The 23,646-nt window shown below is 22.9% G+C and overlaps 9 protein-coding genes across 12 annotated transcripts in view; 3 read left to right on the top strand and 6 right to left on the bottom strand.

The window, feature by feature from the left end:
* LOC107996024 (thyroid receptor-interacting protein 11) overlaps positions 1-3,472 on the top strand; it is a 59,059-nt gene extending 55,587 nt beyond the window's left edge. For all 4 annotated transcript variants that reach the window (XM_017053876.3, XM_017053877.3, XM_017053875.3 and 1 more), the window contains 4 exons: positions 304-385; positions 566-755; positions 1,054-1,149; positions 1,223-3,472. In XM_017053876.3, the coding sequence (XP_016909365.2) occupies positions 304-385; positions 566-755; positions 1,054-1,149; positions 1,223-1,375 (521 nt within the window). In that variant the 3' untranslated portion in view covers positions 1,376-3,472. The remainder of the gene's footprint in view (positions 1-303; positions 386-565; positions 756-1,053; positions 1,150-1,222) is intronic.
* On the bottom strand, positions 2,596-3,348 carry LOC107996027 (protein lethal(2)essential for life). Its single transcript, XM_017053882.3, has one exon. It carries the CDS (start codon positions 3,346-3,348, stop codon positions 2,746-2,748), a length of 603 nt encoding a protein of 200 aa, XP_016909371.1. The 3' UTR covers positions 2,596-2,745.
* Positions 3,473-5,913: 2,441 nt separating the features above from the next.
* LOC107996025 (protein lethal(2)essential for life) lies at positions 5,914-6,954 on the bottom strand. Its single transcript, XM_017053880.3, has one exon. The coding sequence runs from the start codon at positions 6,833-6,835 to the stop codon at positions 6,125-6,127; it is 711 nt and encodes a 236-aa protein (XP_016909369.2). The 5' UTR covers positions 6,836-6,954; the 3' UTR covers positions 5,914-6,124.
* Positions 5,914-9,786, bottom strand: LOC107996028 (protein lethal(2)essential for life). The gene is made up of 2 exons (XM_062071861.1): positions 6,953-9,786; positions 5,914-6,795 (listed from the first exon to the last, which is right to left on the bottom strand). The coding sequence occupies exon 1, from the start codon at positions 9,784-9,786 to the stop codon at positions 9,205-9,207; it is 582 nt and encodes a 193-aa protein (XP_061927845.1). The 3' UTR covers positions 5,914-6,795; positions 6,953-9,204.
* Positions 9,787-11,256: 1,470 nt separating this feature from the next.
* Positions 11,257-12,149, bottom strand: LOC107996022 (protein lethal(2)essential for life). Its single transcript, XM_017053873.3, has one exon. The coding sequence runs from the start codon at positions 12,147-12,149 to the stop codon at positions 11,499-11,501; it is 651 nt and encodes a 216-aa protein (XP_016909362.1). The 3' UTR covers positions 11,257-11,498.
* Positions 12,150-14,561: 2,412 nt separating this feature from the next.
* On the top strand, positions 14,562-16,242 carry LOC107996023 (protein lethal(2)essential for life). Its single transcript, XM_017053874.3, has 3 exons — positions 14,562-14,672; positions 15,106-15,602; positions 15,836-16,242. Exons 2-3 carry the CDS (start codon positions 15,293-15,295, stop codon positions 16,081-16,083), a joined length of 558 nt encoding a protein of 185 aa, XP_016909363.1. The 5' UTR covers positions 14,562-14,672; positions 15,106-15,292; the 3' UTR covers positions 16,084-16,242.
* A 962-nt stretch (positions 16,243-17,204) lies between these two features.
* Positions 17,205-18,172, bottom strand: LOC107996026 (protein lethal(2)essential for life). The gene has a single exon (XM_017053881.3). It carries the CDS (start codon positions 17,990-17,992, stop codon positions 17,408-17,410), a length of 585 nt encoding a protein of 194 aa, XP_016909370.1. The 5' UTR covers positions 17,993-18,172; the 3' UTR covers positions 17,205-17,407.
* A 1,111-nt stretch (positions 18,173-19,283) lies between these two features.
* LOC107994022 (alpha-crystallin A chain) lies at positions 19,284-20,676 on the top strand. The gene has a single exon (XM_017050749.2). The coding sequence runs from the start codon at positions 19,666-19,668 to the stop codon at positions 20,296-20,298; it is 633 nt and encodes a 210-aa protein (XP_016906238.2). The 5' UTR covers positions 19,284-19,665; the 3' UTR covers positions 20,299-20,676.
* Positions 20,666-22,238, bottom strand: LOC107994023 (uncharacterized). The gene is made up of 3 exons (XM_017050750.3): positions 21,994-22,238; positions 21,776-21,910; positions 20,666-21,683 (listed from the first exon to the last, which is right to left on the bottom strand). Exons 1-3 carry the CDS (start codon positions 22,046-22,048, stop codon positions 21,406-21,408), a joined length of 468 nt encoding a protein of 155 aa, XP_016906239.1. The 5' UTR covers positions 22,049-22,238; the 3' UTR covers positions 20,666-21,405.
* Positions 22,239-23,646: the final 1,408 nt, after the last annotated feature.

The following is a 23,646-nucleotide window of genomic DNA, read 5'->3' as shown; positions in this document are numbered from 1 at the left end:
GGTGTGAGTATTACATCAGGTACTGGTGTGATATTCAGACAACCAGTACTTGTGTTATACTTACGCTCATGTCTTTTCAACCTTCAAATCTGCCAACTTTACAACGCTGGAATGCACATGTATAGAAATGAAACATCCAACATTCTAAACTTTCTTTTAAATGGTTAATAATTTTACTGAAATTGCATTTTTAAACATATTATTATTCATTGATAATATTGTAAAAATTATTTTTTGATATTTACACATTACCAATTTTGTTTTTATCTCTGTTTCTTATAATGATTTATCATGCATTTATAGTGGACCGATTAACGAATCTCGTAAACACTGCAGATCAAAGAATAGAAGAGGCAAAACAAAGTGGAGAGGGAAAAGTTGATAAGTTAGTATTTATTTCATATATTTATAAATATTACTTTCATTCAAATTTCAAGTTCTAATTATGATCAAATTATATTATAGTTACAACTCGCAAATTAATATTTAAATTTATCAATTACTTTATATATAATATCAGAAAAATTTTAGATAATTAAAATAATCAAATAATTATTTTTTTCAGAACTCTCATTAAAAATCTTTTATTGGGTTACTTGTCTTCATCAGCAGCAGATAAATCTTCGGTCCTTAGAGTGTTTTCCACAATTTTAGACTTCAACGAAACGGAAAAGGATAAAGCAGGATTGAATAACACAATTGGACAAAATAGTTGGTTTTCTCGTTTAAATAGCGGATCTACAGTTCCTAATAAAGTAAATTAATTTTTCTTTTTAATATCATAATTAATTTTAATATATAAAATTATTAATCCACGTGCAAGTGCACATAACTAATAATATAATTTAATTATTCTTCTTTATATAATATATTATATAATATATATTTTTTATAATTAAATTTAATATTACGAAATATTAATTTAACATTCTTTGTACATATATATATATATATATGTATGTATGTATATACTTATATAAGCATTTATATGAAGTATATTTATATAGAATTATAATTATATAATTGTATAATTATACAAATTATGTTATTTAGAATCAAGAAGCATCCTTGTCAGCAGCATTCATTAGATTTCTAGAGAACGAATCGAAACCTAAACCACAATTACCCGCATTACCAATTCAAACACCGGTAAGAACAAAAATTAATTTTTATTTTCATTTATTTTCAAAGCTTTGTCATTTAATGATTATTTTTCTTCTAGGCATTACCACGGCCTGGTCATAGTAGACAACAGTCAACTTCATCTACGCAATCTACTTCATTACTTTCCAATGTAAATTTACCAACATTCCCGGATTTTATCCCAGCCAGAAATACAGGATCTATTTTGAAAGAAGTATTGAAAGACAGCTGATATTAACAATTTCGATATATTTTATGTTTTGTAAATTTTAAGATTATAGCGGAAAAAATGTTTAAATAAGATATGTTTATCGAATTTCCACTCAATAAGAGTATAAAAAAAAAATTAATTATGAGATATTAATTATGCGTTTTTATAAAAGAAAAACCGATGTTTATAACATATATTTGTCAATGAATTGTTAATAATAATTATGCATTGCTTCCTTAACATCGATTTTTCTATATAAAAAATATAATCTAAATAATTGTAAAAAGTCTTATTAGTAAAAATTATATGTAATACTTCATGGTGCTTGCGACATAAACGTTTAACGTCGATTCAAAAATTCAATTTTTCTTATTGACAATAATTAAGTATTGTACATTGGAAAAATATGTTATAATAATTAATATAAAATGAAAGTTTTGTCAATTCAAGATAATCCGTAATTATAACTGTTTTATTAGAAGCATTTAGATTACAACGAATGAAATACTAAATAGGATATATTTGCAGTATTAAATTCTTTCATCTTTTGTGTCATTTGTAAAAATCGTATGAAGTATTATATTTTTGTTTGTTCATTTAACAAAAAACATTAAATTTAATGTAATATAATTTAAAATTTGATAGTCATTATAATTACAGATTTTATTTATATTTGTAATTTTAAATATTATATATAATGCTCTGAGATAAAATACTTAAGCTTGAATTAGTTTTACGTTAATTGTACATAAAGTCGTGTATTAAAAAACAAAATGGTGGGCTAGCAATAAATAATAAATTATAAATTAATATTACATACATTACATTTTTGAGTTACATTGCTTAAAATTTTTAATAAGAATTGCAAATATACATATAATCTTTTACAAATCTATTTTTATTATATAAATATTTCAAATATATATATATAAAAATAAATTATTACATTTTGTAAATTATTTATTAAAATAATTTTGAAAAATTTGTAATAGATTATGAACAAAAAGTAATATTTATTTTTTTTAGATAGTTTCAATTTTTGATTATTATTAATTATCTTTTATTATCCTAAAAGTGAATTCTTTTAAATTATATATATGTATATATACGCATTCTAAAAATAATATATTCAAATATGAATATCCATAAATTTAACATTGCATAATCTAAAGAAGACATTCGATATTGAAATAATTGAAGGATATTTTAAACAAAAAAAGAACATAAAAAAAAACTCAAGATTATATTTTATCGAATATTTATTTTAAAAAAATTTTTAATCTATATTACAAAAATCGAATTAAATAAATGACAAAATAAATTTTAAGAAATATGAAAGCAGTAAGAAGCAGGAACACAATATTATCAATAATTCAACATATTTTCAGATTCTAATTTTCTTCTTTCTTCTCTTCTTTCTTCTCTTCTTTCTTCTCCTCCGTGTTCTCCTTCAATGCCGGTTTACCCGTCTGCTCGATAGTTATATTCCTTTCGCTCTGGATCTTTGGTTGCTCCTTCCTAGGTGCAGTGATGTTCAATACACCATCCGATGATAAACTAGATGTTACTTGATCAATATCGCATTGCTCAGGAATCATATATCTCCTGGTGAATTGTCTCGAAATCCAACCATGCTCATCTTGTTTTTCTTCATGTTTACCCTCGACGACAACACACTTGTCGACGATTTTGACATTAATTTCATCTGGTTTAAATTGCTGAACATCCAAAATTACTTGGAACTTATCTTTATCCGCTTTCACGGTTGATGTGCCTCCTCCTTCATTTTTTCGCAGAAGTTCACCCCAAGGTCTATAATATATCAATGGATTTCTTAATCTTTGATTACGATTGGGTAAGATATATTGATCGAGAATGTTTGAATTCAATAATTGTTCGGGATATATTCCCAAACCAAAATTTTGATCAAGTAATCGATGTGGACGATCCAGGTCTTCCCACCAATCAGAGAACAGCAATGGAATCAAAGACATTTTAACTGAATTATTTGATGTTTGATATATTAAATAATGTAAGTCACAGACTTTTTCGAAATGTTCACTTTTAATGTTTACAGCAAGCTTGTCAAGCTTCTCTGTCGACTGTTTTCTGTATACTGCTTTGACTGATCGCGGCGCACGTATTTATAGCACCGGCTACCGATAGGTGGAGTGTCCAGAACATTCTATTATTTGCGAACATTTTCGAGAAAATACTATATTTTATTTATCTAGAAAGATCTTTTTAGATATTTATGTTGTCTATAGAGACTTAAAATATGGAATTATATGCAATTATACACATAACAAACACAAATTTAATAATTAAAAGAATCTTTTGCTGCGCAGTCGTAAAACACCCGGCATATTAAAATATATATTATACAAAACATCGAATGTCATTTTTTTTATTTACCCTATTTTATTTCTATATTTTATTTCTATATTTTATTTCTAGAATATTTTATCTTGCAGAATATGTAAATATTTTATGATAGTAATTTTTTCCAGTAATTTTTTTCTAATAAGGCAATTATTTTATAAAAAATTCCATATTTTTCTAGATTTATCTATTGATATATCATATCAATGATTTGATACATTTTTATAATGAAATTCTTGATATTTCTACAAAATGTTTTAACTTAAATATATTATAAATATAATGAAAAAAATATTAAGAAATATCATATAAGTATTATAAATAATATAATTTTAGTGAATTTTATGAAAATAATATCTGTAGATTAAACACATATTAAACGCATTTTTTACATAAAAATTTATATTTTTATAATTTTCAACATTAATGTTGAAAATATAGAAATTAAATTAATCTTATTTTCAATTTAAATTAAAAACACTTTAAAATTTCAAAATATTCGTGATAATATATGATCTTGATATAAATATACCTACATATAAAATCTCTGTATGAATAACTTCAGCCAACAGATTATTACACGAATAATATTTTCAACATATTCTATTAAAATCTAACTAACTCATACTTATTATTAATAACATCTATTTTCGTTTTATATTTTTTAAATAAAAATAATATTGAAATAATATTGATTTTTTTAAACTAAACTCTATTATTTTTAATACATTGTAAAAGTCGATTAGAATTTTAGTCTTATTTAAAATATTTATGTGAATTTGTATGAATATGTGTGTTATCGATCTTTAGGCTAGTTTTATTCACTGTCTTTGCAATCTATTCTTGCACAGTATAAAATTGATCCTTCTCGGTGCTTCTAAGCTACCATCTTATACGTACAGTTCATCACAAAAATATCTGATTATGTGCATATGTATTACTTTTTAACATATAATTTTTATATATATAATATATTTTTCTATATATAAATAATTAGAACAATATTATATAATTTTTTTAAATAATATATTTAAATTAATAAATTTAATAAATAAAAAAATTATATATTTTTTCTACACATAATTATTATGATGAATTATTTATGATTATTATATTATTTATTATATTTATGATATTTATTTAAAATATAATATTGATTTTTTCAAATACAAATTGCTATATACAATAATACACTATATACAATAATACAATAATACACATCAAATACTAATCAAATTGTTTTTGAATTAAATTTCTTCATATTATTTATACAAATTAATAAATATAAAATATTTTCATGTTTATAATAAATTTGTAACAAAATTTTCAATGTATAGTGATATGTTTTTCAACAAACATTGAATTAAATTATTATCATAGTGCAAAATAATAAATATTTGTTAAAAATATTATAAATTTTAATTATTTTTTTCTTTATTATAAAATGTATGCATTTAAAAACAAATGTATACTCTTAAATATTTTTATGATTAACTGTACATATATGGATGCAGGCTCACGTAAATACACGTAAATATGCTTATTATTAATCAGGTCAACGTACGCTAAAAAATTCTGGATATTTCTGTCATAAAATAAAATATATATAATTATTTTTAATTATTATTTTTAACAGTTTTTAACAAGTCGTATTAGCTAAATGAGAAATCTTAATCTCTAATAAAAGATTCAATTTATTAATTTCGCATAAAAATATTTATTCTTTATTAAATAAAAAAATATCATTTCAATATATATACATAAATATATATATATGTATTTTTGATAGTATATATTATATACATCAATTTATTTATTAAGATATAAGAAAAATTAAAATATTTTATATTTGAAAATATGTAGAAAATAACTTACTTATGAGAAAATGAAATAATTTTTTTATTAATTAAAATATATTTGAATATTTTTAGAATAATTTTTTAAAATTATCTTGTTCTAAATATTTAATAATGGAAAGAAAAAGAACAAATAAAAATTTATTTTTTAACAATTATTTAAAATTGTTTTAAAATATATTATCTATTATATATATGTTTAAAAATTGGAAAGGGAAAAAGAAAATAACAATTAATTTTTGAATAATTAATTGAATTTTATTATCATTTTGTGGAATATTATCATGTAAAATGGAAAGGAAGGAAATAAACAAACAAAAATTTAAATCAAATAAAGTTTCTTTATTATTTTATTAAAGAAATAATTAATACAATATTTATTGCATGTCTTTAATTTTGTACTTGTGCATGTAAAGTTTAATATACATATAAGTTTTATATAATGTTTTATAATACTATAAATTATGTTTACTGTGGTGGAAAAAATTAAAATTAATAATTAAGATGAAAATAAAAAAATAATGAATATGATTTATACACCTTTACTGCCCTTTTTACAACGCTGATGTTGTTGATGTTGCTGATTTTGTAATTGCTGATTTTGCTGTTGTGATTGTGATTGTTCTCGTTGTGGAATTTGTTGTTCTTTTTGTGATTCAGAAACGTCATTTGAAGAATCATCAAAATTAGTCAAAGCTGGTTCACCCGTATAATGTACCTTCACTGTTCTCTCATTTGATCTAGATTGTAAAGGTTCTTTTCTTGGTGCCGTAATAGATAAGATACCGTCGGAAGACAAATGTGATTCTACTTGATTGATATCACATTGTGACGGTATAATATATTTTCTGATAAATTGTCTGGATATCCAACCATGTTCATCCCTTTTTTCTTCGTGTTTAGCTTCGATGACGACTTTCTGATCTACTACTTTAACAGTAATTTCCTCCGGTGCAAATTGTGATACATCCAATGTCACTTGAAATTTGTCTTTATCAGCTTGAACAGTTGATGTACCGCGACCATGCCTTTTGTTGAAAGCCTTCAAAAATGGATGATGATTATGACGATGATGTCTTCTGCCGCGTTTATGTGGTCGATATAGCAGAACTTCTGAACCAAGTGAATCTAGATCGTTAAAATCATCTAGATCTATTGCTGTGCCAAAATGCTGATCCCAAAGACGATGAGGTCGGTCTAGATCTTCCCACCAGTCGGAAAACATCATTGGTATTAATGACATTGTGCAAGTATTTTCAATACCAATTCAAACTGTAGTTTATGTTGTTAGGAATATTTCCCCACTTTCCGAATATAATTAATTTAAATGCTTCACTAACAAATTATTAAAATGCTTTACCTTTGTAATTAATTTTATGAAACGCGTATAAATTACTGATTTATTTGCAGCTGATTAATCGTCGTACTGTTATATCGTTCATACGTCGACATCAACTGTCGGCAACTAGGTAGTACTCTTTTATACATATTTGTTGCGCACTAAGGAAAATGGTGGGGATAGAACCACCGCGCGCATTCGAGAAGACCCTGGAAAATGTCGAGTTGCCCTTGAACACAATCGTCGTTTTCGTATCTTAGATCAGTTTTGTATAGCAACTTGCGCAATATAACGTAACTTAACCATAGCATGTACGTTTTATGTTTTACGCCACTGTCTATGAAAACTGTGTTACTATGTATACCTATTCTAATATAAGAACAAGTTCTTTAACGTAAACCGCTTAAGAATGTCTTTAGATGTCAAATCGACTGTATATTCTGATAGAAATAAATTATAATATTTTATAAAATCTTTTGATATGATATGATTGTATATAATATACGCATAATATAATAATATAATAATAATTGCACAATATTTTGTCATGAATCATGAATGTAATATGTTTAATATGCTTTATCATAAACTTAAAAGTAATAATATGTTTTTAATTTTCAGATAAATAATCATATCTTTAAATATCAATAAATCATCTTCAAAATGATAAGAAAAAAGATAAAAAATTTAATTCTATTTATTTTTTATTAATAGAATTCTATAATTCTTTAATTATATAACACTTAATAATAAATTTAATAAATAAAAATTAATAACATTTTATAAAAGCATATTGGGTATATACTGATTTCTTAAAATTTTTCACTTAAAGGTTATTAAATTTTGAACTTAATAAATTATTTTGATATTTATATATTTCATAGAAATTAGAATAGAATTTACAATAAATGTTGAATGTATAAATATTTGGAAAATAAACTGTATATTTTTTTTTCTGTTATTATATATAATTGTATGTAATTAACGTATATTAAAATATTCGACAACGTTTTTTCCTAAAAAGGAAAATTATATAATTCGTATGGTAAACAATAAGAAAAATAAAAAAATTTTAAATATAATAGAGGATTATGTGAAAATGTGTTATAGTATAAATAAATAGTTTTCAAATTTATTTTAAATTATATAGAACATCATTTACATTTATAAATGTGAAGAAAAATTATAAAATTTAAAATTTTGTATTTATTCTTGAAATTAACAAAATAATAACTAAATTTTATTAATTTCGTACATTACATTATTTTTTAATTTGAAAAAATTGTTGATATCTACAAAACAATTTTAATGATTAAACAACATATTAAAAATAAAACAATGTAATATTATTTATTTGATATAATTATTTGATTTAATTCCAATATATTTAATAATAGAGAAAGATAAAATAAAGTACAATATTTTCTTGAAACATAATTTGTTGCAATAAATCATTAACTGTTATCATTAAATCTAATCTTATTGATTACATCTATTTACATGCAAATGCTTCTTATGAAGCATGAAAATATGTATAATATTAATTAATATGAATATTAATTTATTATTCAATAAATACATCTAAAATAATAATTACATCTAAAATTACGTCTATTAGAGTTAATATTTTTTTTAATGATAACATACATCTATTATCTATAATCTATTATAAATTTGATAATTTGAACTAATCATAATTTTCAAGTATTAAAAAACAAATTTACATTTATCAAATAAATGCAATAAAAATAAAATCTATTTTCTTTACTTTCTTCACGATCGTTTAGATTTGTTTTACAATTACAATAAATTTCGATATATTATCCACCGCTTATAAAACTTTACACATACAGTACAACTTTCATACATAGTACATAGATCAATATCATCATTTGCCATCACATCATTAAAGAGATAGATATATATTAAAAGGATATAAATAAAATAAAATAAAAAGATATTCGAAAATATAAAATATTACAAAATGACAAATAGAAATAAATAATTAATACACTTATTCATACATAAAAATAAAATTATTTAAAATAATAGATAATATCGTATGTATTCAGTGAATTTTGTACTTTATACGTACATGAATATTCGCGCAACGAATAATAGCTATACACATCTAAATACGTTTAAGACGTATTTAATACGTAAATACATTTAATTTTTTTCATATAACACTAAATAAATATTTCCGATAAGAGCTAGAAACAGTAAAGGTGATAAAAATCACTGGATCATTCCGTATTAAGACTTCAAGTTATTTACTCCACGTCCTCCTCTTTCTCTTTTCTTTCTTCATTTTGCGCATCGCATGGTTTCCCAGTATGTTCAATATTAATTACTCTTTCGCCTTCCGAAATGACTTTTTGCTTGCGTGGTACAATAATCGAAAGGACACCGTCAGATGAAAGTTTCGAGGACGCTTGATCGATGTCGCATTGTTCAGGAATTATGTATTTCCTCATGAATTGCCTGGAAATCCAACCATGCTCGTCCTCTTTCTCTTCATGCTTTGCTTCGACAATCACGAAGCGGTCGACAACTTTAACATTGATTTCCTCAGGTGAGAATTGTTGGACATCCAGGTCCACACGGAACTGATTTTTGTCAGCTGTCACTGTTGATGCACCACCTTCGCTTTTGCGTAACAATTCACCCCATGGTCTGTAGTAGTCCATGTGCAATTTTGGACTCGTTTTTTGTGGTAGGAAATCATACACGTGCATGATTTTCGAACCCAAATTCTCTGGATTGATTCTAACTCTAAGATTCGGATTTATAGTGGAATGAGCACGTTCCATATTCTCCCATAAATAAGGAAGAAGCAAACTTTCCAGATTCATTTTAGATTTGCAAAATTAATTCGACTATGTAGACTAGAACTTGGTGTTGAACTTTGGCTCTCTGATTTAAAATAATCGATTAGTTTGTGATAGATTCACTGTTCCACACGAACTGCTGTATTTCCCGACATGACCGTAGCATATAAAGGAAGGCGCTTCAATCGAACGAATCAGCACCTAAAAATTTTGCAAGCAGGCGCAATGCGAAATTTTTGGAAAATAATAAAACCTAAATAAATGATTAAATATATAACTTAAATACTATGTTTTATTTCATTGTCATTAAATATTTGATCAATAAAATTTATGAAATTGTTATGATTCATAATTTATAAATAAAATTTAATAAATTGAAAGGTTTAATTGAAAATATATTATTATAAAAATGTTTAACAAATTCTTCGTAGTTTGTATTTAAAAGAAGAATGATCTTATAGCTTAATATTCAAATCTAGATAATATATTTTATATTTTGATATAATACAAATCTATCAATTAATAATAACTTTTAAATTTTTTACACTACAACATTATCAATTATTAATAATAACTTTTATTTTTTACTAATAATATGATTTTATTTAAAAAAAAAGTAACTATATTTATATATAAATAAAATTGAATTATAGGAAACTTGTAATTCAAAGGATTTTAATGATATTTTTAATAAAACCCTAGAAATGCGGTTTATTAATAATCAATATACGTGATATATATACATCACTGAGATTCAATATACATATAAGGTTTAATGCAAGTATTGGCGTTCTGTCCGCAGTATGATCTTACTTACGAGTTTGCGCGTAATGCACAATACATGCAAGACTGCCTCCTAAGTTTTGGCGCCAAATAATTAAAATATGCTCATGTAAATGAAATATTTTATATTGTAATGTATTATATTAACAAGTTAATTATAAATTTTTTTGATCATATTGCCTATTTTTAAAATCTTTAATAATCTTTAAAATTATTAGAATTGTATTATACAAAAGACAATTAAGATATTATTTGTTTAGAATAATGGAATAAATTAAATGTAATAATAAGAAAATAATGAAATAATAAAAAAACCTATAAGAAGAAGAATAAATATAATATTTTTATTGTACTATGTAAGTTTCCAGTTTCTCATTCACTTGCATCTTCTTTAATGACAGAATGAGATGTAATCTATCTGACACATATGGATATTCTATTGTTAAAGAGAATAGATATACAATGAAATCGTGTAAAATATTTTTATATTTTCACAAAGAACCATCTTGTTTCGTAATAATACGTATTTCTAATGGAAATTATTTCATAATTATAATTATTTATCCACAAGAAATAAATTTTAAAAATCTTGATATTTTATATCTTTTTTATTTATTTTAACAAATATATATGTAATTTAAAAATTTGCAAAAAAAATTTTTAGAATGAAAAAGAATAAATCTTTAAAAAGAATTAAAATATCAGATAAAATTAGTTTTTAATAGTTTATTATAGAAAATAAAGAAATCGTAGAAATTACACAATAAAATATTATTAAACTTTTTTTTTTATTAAAAAATTATAAAAAAATGAACAATATTTTATAACAAAAATTCATAAGGCAATTATCATTCAATCATCATTAATTATAATAAAAAACAGTCTAGACATATTAACAGAAATAAATTAGAAATAAATTACAGGAAAATTATAGGAATAAAAAAGATTTAATTTTATTTTTTCTCTGGCATCTCTTTCGTCGGATTTTCTGTCATTTCCTCCGGATTTTCATTCTCAGAGACTGGTTTCTTCTCGTCAGCTATTTGCTCTTTCGAATCAGCACGAAGAGCTGGTTTTCCTGTGAACTCGACTTTGATGTTCCTCTCGTTCAAGTTTTCTTCAATCTGCTTCAATGGAGCCGTGATTATTAATATGCCATCGGAAGACATACTCGATGCCAATTTCTCTTCATCCACTTGTTCAGGTAACAAGTATTTTCTTACAAACTGTCTCGAGATTAAACCGTGCTCGTCTTTCTTTTCTTCGTGTTTCGCCTCTACCACGACCAATCGATTGATCAGTTTCACGCTGATCTCCTCGGGTTTAAATTGTTGGATGTCGAGTATCACTTTAAACGTGTCCTTGTCCGCTGTAATGGTCGATGTGCCACCCCCGTCACGTCGCAAAAACTCAGCCAAAGGTCGATAGTATAAATCCAACATAGCTCTGTTGTTTAACGGCGAATACATTCTCGAATCGATCGAACTGGGAAAGATTAATTGTTCAGGATATAGGCCCATGCCAAAATTTTGATCCCAGATGCGATGTGGACGATCCAAATCTGCCCACCAGGCAGAAAATAACAGCGGCAATAATGACATCATGTGTGTTCAGTCAAATTCAAGCTCCTCAATCGATATTCTCTTTTAATAGTTGAAAAATTTGAAATCGAAATTTACGTGTTTATATTCGAAATAAATATAGCGTATTTCTTCTCAGCGATGTGTCCAATGTTTGAAGTTCAACTGGAGTTCTGTCTCAGCGTCCGCTATTTATGTATGACTGAGTATCGTTGTAGTGGTGCGTCGTCTATACGCGGAGTATCTCGTCTATTCGAGAAGTTACTAGGCTAAGAACAGAAATGCAATTCTCATATTTGTTTTATCATTTTTAAGCTGATCAAATAATGATTGATATTTGTATTATTTTGTTGTAATACTTACAAATTTAGATACGATGATGTAATATTTACGAATTTAGATACGATTGATCGAATCGTATTGCTTTTGTTTACATTTGTTTCACGTATTACGACAATTTTAACATTGCTTGCAACAACTGTTTAAAAAATTATATTTATTATACTTAAAATTATTTTATTATTGAAATTAATAACATTAGCGGATAATATAATATGAATAATTACGTATCAATAATTACGTATCAAATACGTAAATGAAAAGATGGTCATTGATCTTATTTTTCATGAATATAAAGAAATATATGTATTTGAGAAAATAAAATTTGGTATTGTAATTTATAATTTTGCGGAAAATTTTATTGTTATATAAAAATTTTACATATATATATTTGTACTTAAAATAAAAAATCATTTAATAAGATATATTTTACATTTTACATTTATTTCTGATTTTATTAACATTGAATTATTTCATTAAAGTTCTTATAATTTATAATTTATCAAATAAGAAATTGTTGAAAAGTTCTAGAAATTTGAGAAATATTATGACCTTATGTGTCCATTACAAATTTGATAAATGCGTCTAAATGAATCATTCTTACGTATATACAACGTTATCCAATGATAATGCAATGATGATGCAAATACATGCACTTATATCAATCACTTATGAATCAAAAACATGAGAAATCAACAAATTATATGTATTATATTATATTCATTTTATATTATTATAAGAATTTCTAGAATTTTCTACATTATATACATTATAATAAAGGATATTATAATAAAATATGTTGTTTAAATAACATATTTTTATTGATTATAAAAAATAATTTAATATCTGATTTTTAAATAAAAACTTTTATATTTATTAAAATTATAATATGTCAATGTATAGATTTTAATATTAAAGAGTTAAATATACATTTAAAAAATTCTAACTTTGCATAATGTGCGATTTATTATAATTAATAAATAAAAAATGTAATTAGATGTATTACATTAGATTATATGTAAATATAATACCAATAATATAAACGTGATTGTATAAAAACTTTTTAATTGAAAACAGAATAATTTTCAATAATATATCGCATCTCTTATGAAGTGTTAATCTATGACAATTTTATTTTTATACATATTATTTGCATTATTCGTTTGATGATAATCATGTAAAAAATATGCAATTTATTTCCATGTGACAACTTTAATTGTCTTAAATTTCGAAAAATATATATTCTATATTTTGAATCATTATTATTAAATATATTAAATATAATTATCAGAAATTATTTTAAACTATTTTAATTTCTTATTATCATATATGTTTAAAAATAATAGTACATCAATTTCTTATGGATACATATACATGTATAAATTATTTATCTTAAGCATTTTAAAATATTTTCTATCTCCTTTGTTTAATATTCAAGAACAATTATGACTAAACAGTTAAAAAAAAATTATCTTTTTTTGATTTTAATTTATTCATATTTGAAAATATGTAAATAAATTAATATTGAGGAATAAAGTTCAACGATCGTGTTTATATACAAACATATTTATATATATCTATGCAAATGCACAGATGCATATAGAAATGTTATAGTTATGTAACATTGCGCACGGTCACGGTTTCCTTCGAGAACTTGTTTGAAAAGATCGATACAGACCATGATAAGAGACCATGACAGCACATGATAACATTATTATGCGTTACTAAAATATTTACTAAAATATTAAATTTGAATGAAAAAAAATATTATTAACTAATATTATAAACTAATATTTAAAAAAATTAATAAAATAACATAAAAAAAAAACATATTTATTATAATAATGTTTAATATTATATCTCACAGCTCTTAAAAATTGATTCTATTAAAAATTATATAAAAACAATGCAAATAAAGAAATTAACAAATTATTAATTCTATCTTTCTTTGTTAAATAAGATATTAAATAATTCTATACAATATATGACAGTACATAACAATACATGACAATATATATTTTATATAAACATTATATAACAAATATACTTAAATATCATTAATTAAATCGTTAATTTATATTTTTATTTTTAGATATGGCAAAAATAAATGTCTTTTTTATATAAGAAACTAAACTTGTATATCTATCTACTATAAAGCTGATGCAATATTAGGCTTTAAGCAGACAATGATGCAATTTATATGGAGAGGTAAAGGTGATGTGACTCTATACAAAATAAAATGATGAAACTTTTGTTAATAAGCATAAAATCTAAAAAAGTAAACTCATATACAAGTATGAATCATAAATTAATTTCAAACTTTTATGAAAAATTTATTGCAATATGACTTCGTACATATTCTAATAATGTATTCAAAATAATTTTAAATCGTAATAATATTCTAAAGTTTTTTTAAAAATATATTTATTTTTATTTTTCTTTTTAGGAAAATCTTTTTAGGAAAATATTAATAATAAAAAATTAAAGAAATAACAAATAGAAAAAATTTAATTCTCGCTCGAAAATACTTTGCTTTTTTTTAGTTATCAATTTGTAATTATAAATAATCATGACATATAGATATGGCATTACGTCATTGATCGATTTAGAAATTTCTAGAAAAATTCAAAAAATGTTCCAGAATTTTCATGAAAATTTTCAGTCGTCATTTCACGCGCGTCTAAAGACCCCCTCTTTGAGTATATATAAAGTTGCGACGTCGGCATACACTGTCAGTATACAGAGATCAAGTGAGGAGTGCGCACGTATTTCCGTATTGACAACAAAGTTAATTCTTTCAAGAAAGTGAATAAAAATAGAAATTCAAAATGAGGAGAGGAATGACATTAATTCCAAGATTGTTTTCCCATTGGTGGGAAGCATTGGAACAACCACATCGATTATTGGATCAGCATTTTGGAAGAGGATTACGAGCAGATCAACTTTTTCCTTCAATACCATTCAGATCATTTCCTTATAATTTTTCTCGACCATGGATAGATTGGGAACGAGAAGAAGATTGTGGCTGGTCCATAATGAGAAATGATAAAGATAAATTTCGAGTGATTCTTGACGTGCAGCAATTCAAACCAGAAGAAATAAATGTCAAAGTTATTGACAATTTCATTGTTGTGGAAGGTAAGTTTTTTAACGCAAATAAAATATTTTGAATGCAAGAATGTTAGGGAAAAATTACATGAAAATATTAAAAAAAAAAAAAATAAGAATATAATAATTATATGTATATTGCGCGCTTTTTTTATAGCGTTGCAACACGTATAAAAGTAATAACAATTAATACAATGAATATGAATATGAATATTTAAATGTTGAACATATATTCTAAATTTTATTAAATCTTATTTTTACAGGAAAACATGAAGACAAGGCAGATGATCACGGTTTAATCTCCAGACACTTCGTTAGAAAATATTTAGTACCAGATCAATGTGATCCTGAGAAAGCTGCAAGTAGTTTGTCTACAGATGGTATTTTAACGATAACAGCACCACTAAGACCTGAAGCTGCTGAAAGTAAACGAGAAAAAACTATAAAAATTGAACAAACGGGGAAGCCTATGGTAGAAGATGAACCTCAGAAAATAAAACAAACACAATAGAAAATGAATTAATTTTGTACATTTAGTATTTTTGTGTGTTTTTTTACTATATTCATTAGTGTACAGATAATTATAATTATTTTTATATATATACATATGTATTCGAAAGATGTTTGTTGTGATGAAGAATAAATGATATGTAAGTGATATTATAAAAAATAGTGTAATATTTCAATATTACTTATACAACCTGTATTCCTTGTATTAAATTTTAATTAAGGACATTTTAATTAATTAATAACAAAAAATTCTTCATCAATACGTATATGTTTTGCATATATATTACATATATATTTTACCTGTTTAATAGAGATTATTTTAGTATGTATTTCTTTTAAGTATGAATATTGTAATAAGAATTTAATACTTAATACTATTTAAATTTTATTTTTTATTTTATTTTATTATCTAAAATTTAATATCATTTATTAATTATCTATTTTATAAATTCTTACGAATTTTTTAATAAATGCTAAAAGAGCGAAAGGAGGAAAAATACATTAGAAAATATACATATTAAAAATTAATAAATATGATTTATATTTATATTTGAACATCTATTGGAATTAAATAATATTTTTAAATTGTGATATCGTTCCTTGTGTATATTTTATCATGAAATTTGACATTATGTATTGTATTTTTGAAATTCATAAAAGAAATTAATTCTTAAATTTTTTCTTTTAAACAAAAAATTCTTTAAAAAAAATATTATTACAAATATTATGAGTGCTAAAAATTCTAATTTTAATTAAAGAATAATATTTGCAATGGCTTTTATTAACAATTACAAATAATATGTATTTTGGATAATCTTTATTTTTTAAATAATACAATATAATTTTTAATTACATGTTAAAATTTGATATTTTTTAATAAAAGACTTTCAAATGAGATATACATCTTATTATGATTTGTTATTATATTTGTTATAATTTTCAAAAGTTTAGGAATTAAAGTTATGTTCAGATTTTCAATAGAGAGAATTGAAAACTAGGAATGATAAGAAGATAAAATTCATAAAAAAATAAATATAATATTTAAAAATCTATTAAAACATAAAAAAAAATTACATAAAGCTTATAAATCTATATTGGCAGAAATAATTATATAACATATACATATATATATATATATATTTACGTAGTTATGAAAATAATATACATGAAAAAAAAATGAAATAATTATTCACAATATATATTACATCACATCTTTAATAATACTATAATAATTTTAAATGTTACGATAGGAATTTAATTGTAGTTCAACAATAATAATTATATTAGGAAATTTCATAAATGGCAGAAATATCTAATTGAAATTTTTATTTCTTCTCTTCGTTTTCTTCATTTTGGTTCTGCTGCTGTTTGGGTGGTTTCGTCTGGATTGCTGGTTTACCGGTTTGCTCGATTTTGATTACTCGTTCATTCTCTATATTTCCTTGATCCTTCCTTGGAGCAGTGATAGTAAGAACGCCGTCAGATGATAACTTCGATGAGACTTGTTCAAGATCACATTGCTCTGGAATCAGATATTTTCTGACGAACTGACGTGAAATCCAACCGTGCTCATCGCGTTTTTCCTCATGCTTTGCCGTAACAACAACAAATTTATCAACGACTTTAACATCGATTTCATGAGGTTCAAATTGTTGAACGTCAAGTACAACTTGAAATTTATCTTTATCTGCTTGAACAGTTGAACTGCCTCTGTCACTACGAAACAGTTCAGCCCAATTCGGTCTGGAGATGTAAACGTTTCCTCTTCGTGGTTGTAAACATAACTCCAATCGGCTCGGTGATAACAATTGTTCCGGATAAAGGCCTAATCCGAAATTCTGGTCCAAGAGACGGTGCGGACGATCCAGAGTCTCCCACCAATCAGAGAATAGCAAAGGTACCAATGACATTTTGCGACGATTTAATTTAACAAATGTATTAATGTCTAATGCTTTTATTTAGTGAAATTGAGTGAAATTCACTCAAACTTGCGATCTTCACTGTTTGGTTGCTAACAAAATACTGACGATAGCGGTTCTTATCGGCTGTATTTATACATGAGTTTGCGCAGTCGCGAAACTTCAAGAGAATTCGAGAACGGAGCAACTATTGAGTGGGCACTGTATAATACATACATATGTATATCTAGGTTAACAGTTAGAAAGAGTTTATTGTATGAGAAATTAAAATTTTTCATATTTTAAAATATGTACATATATATTTCAAATACCTATAATAAGAATTAAATAAATAACTTGTATTTTCATTTAAATATAATATATGTAATACTTAAGTATTCAAGTTAAATATAGTTTATAATAAACTATATAATAATATTATTTAAAATTTATTAATAAATTTAATACTATAATATTTATATTACATATAATTTATTTGAAAAAAAAAGTTTTTATATATATAAAAAAAAAGCATTTATATATAAACATTTTTCATCTTACTTATTTAAATTTAAGATTTTTATAATAATAGTATAAAGATAGTAATTTCTTCAAAATTGTTTATTAAATATGTAAATTTTATGTATATATTACATATTACATATGATGGATTTATTTAATACGTATGTATTATTTCTAAAAATTCAGTAAAGGAAATTTTCTAACTGGAAATATATAATGGATAAGTTAGATCAGATTGAAAAAATCAGATTAAAAGAGATTAAAAAAATAAACTATCTTAAAATATTTAAAATTGTAAATCAAAAAATATATAAAAAATATAAAAATGAATATTAATCAGTTATTGAATATATTACAAATTTCAAATAAATTCTTATAAATTTTAAGAAAATTAATTCATTTATCAATTATTTAATATTTTTTTATTAAGAAAATATAATTTCTAAATTTAAAATTATCAACTATTAATAATTTAATAATTTTAAAATTATTTAAAATATAAATTATATAAAACATTAAGTATTTTTTTAAATCATTTAAACACAATTTTTATATATTTTTTACAATATATTGTCATAGTATAAAAATAATATAATATGACAAAATAAAAATCTTATATATAACATTTTATAAGATTTTTTTAATGTGTTTAAAATGAATTATTATGTAAAATCAATATATGTATATATATTATACAATATATTTTATAGAGTAGAAGATTCATGATGATTCGAAACTATATAATTTTATTTACATGGGCTAGTTGCTAATTGAATATTCGCGCGTTTTTAAGCAGATAGAAACAATATTTTAAAATAGTTCTTATTTTATTTAAAATAATTAATCAAAAGTTAAAAGTTAATATTTTGGCAATTAAAATTTTTCTATTTTCTATTTAGAAAATTCGATTTCCAGAAAACTCTATATGTTTCTTGATTATCGTTACCCCCACTTTTCATAGCATATGAAATATATATTCGCGCGTAGAAATCATTATAATAGAATTGGAACGAAATTATTGCACAAACATTTAGTCAAACATCTTATTGTGGTCAAGCAATACGTGAGTGAATAAAAAAGCTTTACAAAAGAAAAGAAAATTTTAAGTGAAAAAATAAGTATTCGACAAGAGATTGAATTTATTTTTGAATTAAAAAAAAACAATGTCTTTTTTGCCGGTACTTTTTAATTGGGGAGAGGATTTGAAGACACCTTATTATCCCTTTGACCAATTTTTTGGACTTCCACTGAGTTCTGAAGATTTATCAACATCTTCCTTTCCTGACGATACTAATATTTTAATGCTAAGACCTCATCGCTGTTTTCGCAGATATCAACCTTATAAAAGATTTACAGATCGTACATCCAGTGGAACATCTACAATACAAGCTGATAAAAATAAATTTCAAGTATCATTGGATGTTCAACAATTTGCTCCAGAAGAAATGAGTGTTAAAGTTGTGGGAAAGAATGTAGTTGTCGAAGGCAAACATGAAGAAAAACAGGATGAACATGGATGGATATCTAGACAGTTTGTACGAAAATATATTGTACCAGAACAATGTGATATTGATCAATTAAAATCAAGTTTATCTTCTGATGGAATATTGATGATCACTGCACCAAGAAAAGAGATTGATCCAACATCAAAGAATGAAAGAATTATTAAAATTCAAATTACAGGAAAACCTGCTTTAAGAGATGATACAAAACTAATTGAAAAACAAAAGGAAAATCAAGTTCAGAAGAATTCCATACCACAAAGAGGACAAGAACAAACAGTAAAAGCTGCTTAGGAAAATAATTTATTGTAAAATTGCTATAACAAGAATTTTCTTAGTATTTTATGTTTTGCATATATAATTAACTTAGCTCAACTAAATTCTATTTTATATTTTCTAATAAAATAAGCAATTTAGTTTTAATTTTTCATATTTTAGATTTAAGTGTGATCAAGTTAAATGACAAACTAAATTTGGAAAATAAACATTTCTCATTTTTATAAATTATTTATATATTATTTAAGATTCATTTGTCATAAATATGTTTTTTAATAAAACTGTTACTGTTTTTGTATTGTTTTTATATAATTTTGAATTAAGTATATATCCTGTAATTTAATAATTTTATGTATCATTTTCAAATATAAATAAATATAACAAATTTTAAGATAATATTTTTATTGGATTATACATATAAAAATTAACATTTAATATTTAATAAATTTAAAAAATTATTTTTTTGTTTAACAATGGACGGAATTTTAATATATATCTATTAAAAAGAGATTTAAAAATATTTATACTTATTGGCTAATGAAAAACAAAATTTAGTAATATATGTTATATATAAATTAAGCAATTTAGTTTTAATTTTTCAATACAATAGATCAATATGTTTTCTTCAGTATTGTTTAATGTTTTAATATAATATTACTTCATATAAAAATAATATAATTTCTTTTAATTTATAAAAAGATTCTTATGGACGGAATAAATATGATACAATTAGATATTGTATATCTAAAATAGATTTTATATTATGTTATTTTTACTATATTATGAATTTATTTGAAGCTAAATGTATTTTTTTGTATAGTATATAGAAAAACTTTTAAAGATAGAAACATAAATATCAAATTTAAAACATTAATATCAAATTTTTTGTTGATTTTATGATTATCATTGAATTTTATGTAAAAATTGATATTTTTCATTTTTAAATGCTTATTTACACTATATACAAAAATTACAAATATTAAGTTGTATCAAAATTTAACTGCATGCAGGTACTAATATAAGTAAATGCACTTAATTCAATTTCATAAAAAAAATCTTTGATAATATCTATGTAATATTAAATATTAAATATTTATATTTAATATTTAATATCTGATAAATGTTTTATACTGCAAATTGTATTCCAATACCTATAAATAACAATAGTATTGAAATATTAATATTATTAGAACTATTACATCTATGATCAAAATAACAGAAACACCATGTTACTTCATCATAATAATCTCTATGAATATCTAATTGCCAAATAGAATTATTTACATAATGTCCTAATCTGACATCTTTTGCAGCTGGTCGACAACCTTCATACCGATCAGCTGGAATATCTGTTCTAAAACTACGAACAGAACTTAAACAATCACGTGTTATCATGGTTTCAGCTGAAATATATATTTAATAATTAATTGATTAATTAATAAATTTTATATATGATTAATTATATAGAATTATATAGATTATAGAAAAAATTTACCTCCTTTTCTTTCAATAATTTTTACACATTTATCATCATATTCTGGACATGTTTCTCCCCAATACCATAACCAATTCAAAGGTGTGCCACACCCAGGATGATTGCTATCACAGCGATAACAATATAAGCTTTCTCCTAAACATGCAAATATATATTATAAAAATAATATTTGAAGATAGATTAACTATATCTTTTGCATAATAATAATTTAATTATACCTTGATTAATTAATAAAGTTAACAAAATAACAATCAGAAAAATTAATTTGTTCATTTTAACAATGATTTTAAATAATTCTATAACTTAATTATTCTAGTTTCTTAGTCGTAGTTTAATATATAGTATAGTATATAATGATAAAAAATATTTTAAATAATTTTTATACGATGATTACAGCAACAGTTATCAAATATACATAAGTAACATATATATGAGCATAGATCTTCACATGGAGAATATATGTTTTTTTTGTTGCCTAGTTGGTCACGCGTATTGTAAGATTCTAGTGATTTTTTAATATTAGTATAAATTATGTAATGATATATGTATAATGATCTTTTTATTGAGAATATTATTTTGATTAGTTTTTTTTAAACAAACAACAAATATTATATCATTTATAAAATTTTAATATTTTTAATATCGAATATATCAACATGATATATGATATGTATATATTTATAAAATATAAAGATAAAAAAATAAACATTTACAATATATATTTATATATTATACCAAACAATGTAAAAAAATTGAATCAAATAGATTTTTAATTATTATATGATAAAAGATTAGTGGAAATAAAATAATAGGAAAAAAAATAAAAAAAAATGTGAATGAAATTAGTTAATTATCAGAATTATTAAATTAAGTGCATAAATTATAAATATAAATAAATAAGGGGAGCAAACAATGAAACAATGATAGAAATAGAATGAAAATTAGAGAATTAGCGCCATTTTAAAAATATCACAAAAGAAGTAGATATATACAAATACAGATAATAATAAAAAAAAAGAATAAAAATAGAGTAAGAATTGATCATTAGTGCCATCTTTTGAGTAAAATCTTTCTCTAAAGTCATTTCTTTAAAAAATGATTACAAACTAGATATAAAATAAATTGAAAAATATGGAAAGATAATTATTTCTTCCCATGAAATATCAGTAATTTTAATAATAAAAAAATACAAAGAAAATTAAAATATTAATTAATTTTATTATATAATATTACAAATATAATAAATAAATTATTACATAAATAAAACTGATAATAATTTATTCGACAACATAGTATAAATAAAATTTCTTGAATCACTGAAACTATATTATGATTACATTTTGCTACAATGATTTTTTATAGGAGACTGATATCACATGCTAAAATTTGCCTAATGGTCCTTCGATTGGTTAACAAATTCGATAATTGAAATCGGGCTGAAAATTAAAGCATTGCATGATATATTTTAATTACATTAATTAACAATATATTACATATATTAATAATAATAATTTTTAATTTATTAATTATTTATTTTTGTATTTGTACATTCTTTTATTATTTTATTTATTTATTGATTTATCTATTATCGATTTATTGATTCATTTATTTATATACTTTTTTGTACTATTCTATATATATATATATATATGCATCAATTTATTTACATATTTATTTATCCATATAATTATTTATTCATTTCTCTAATACTTAAATATTTTTGTATTCTTCTTTTGTTTACTTATGAATTTCTTATTATTTTGTTTTTTTTATTATTTATAAACTTATTATGTACTATTTATGTACTTATTTACTTATGTATTTATTTATGTGTACTTATTTATTCAACAATTTTTTTATAGATTTTGTTA

The sequence above is a fragment of the Apis cerana genome, linkage group LG2, assembly GCF_029169275.1.
Source record: "Apis cerana isolate GH-2021 linkage group LG2, AcerK_1.0, whole genome shotgun sequence".
In the NCBI taxonomy this organism is placed as follows: domain Eukaryota; kingdom Metazoa; phylum Arthropoda; class Insecta; order Hymenoptera; family Apidae; genus Apis; species Apis cerana.
This window is presented reverse-complemented; position numbering and strand designations above follow the sequence as displayed.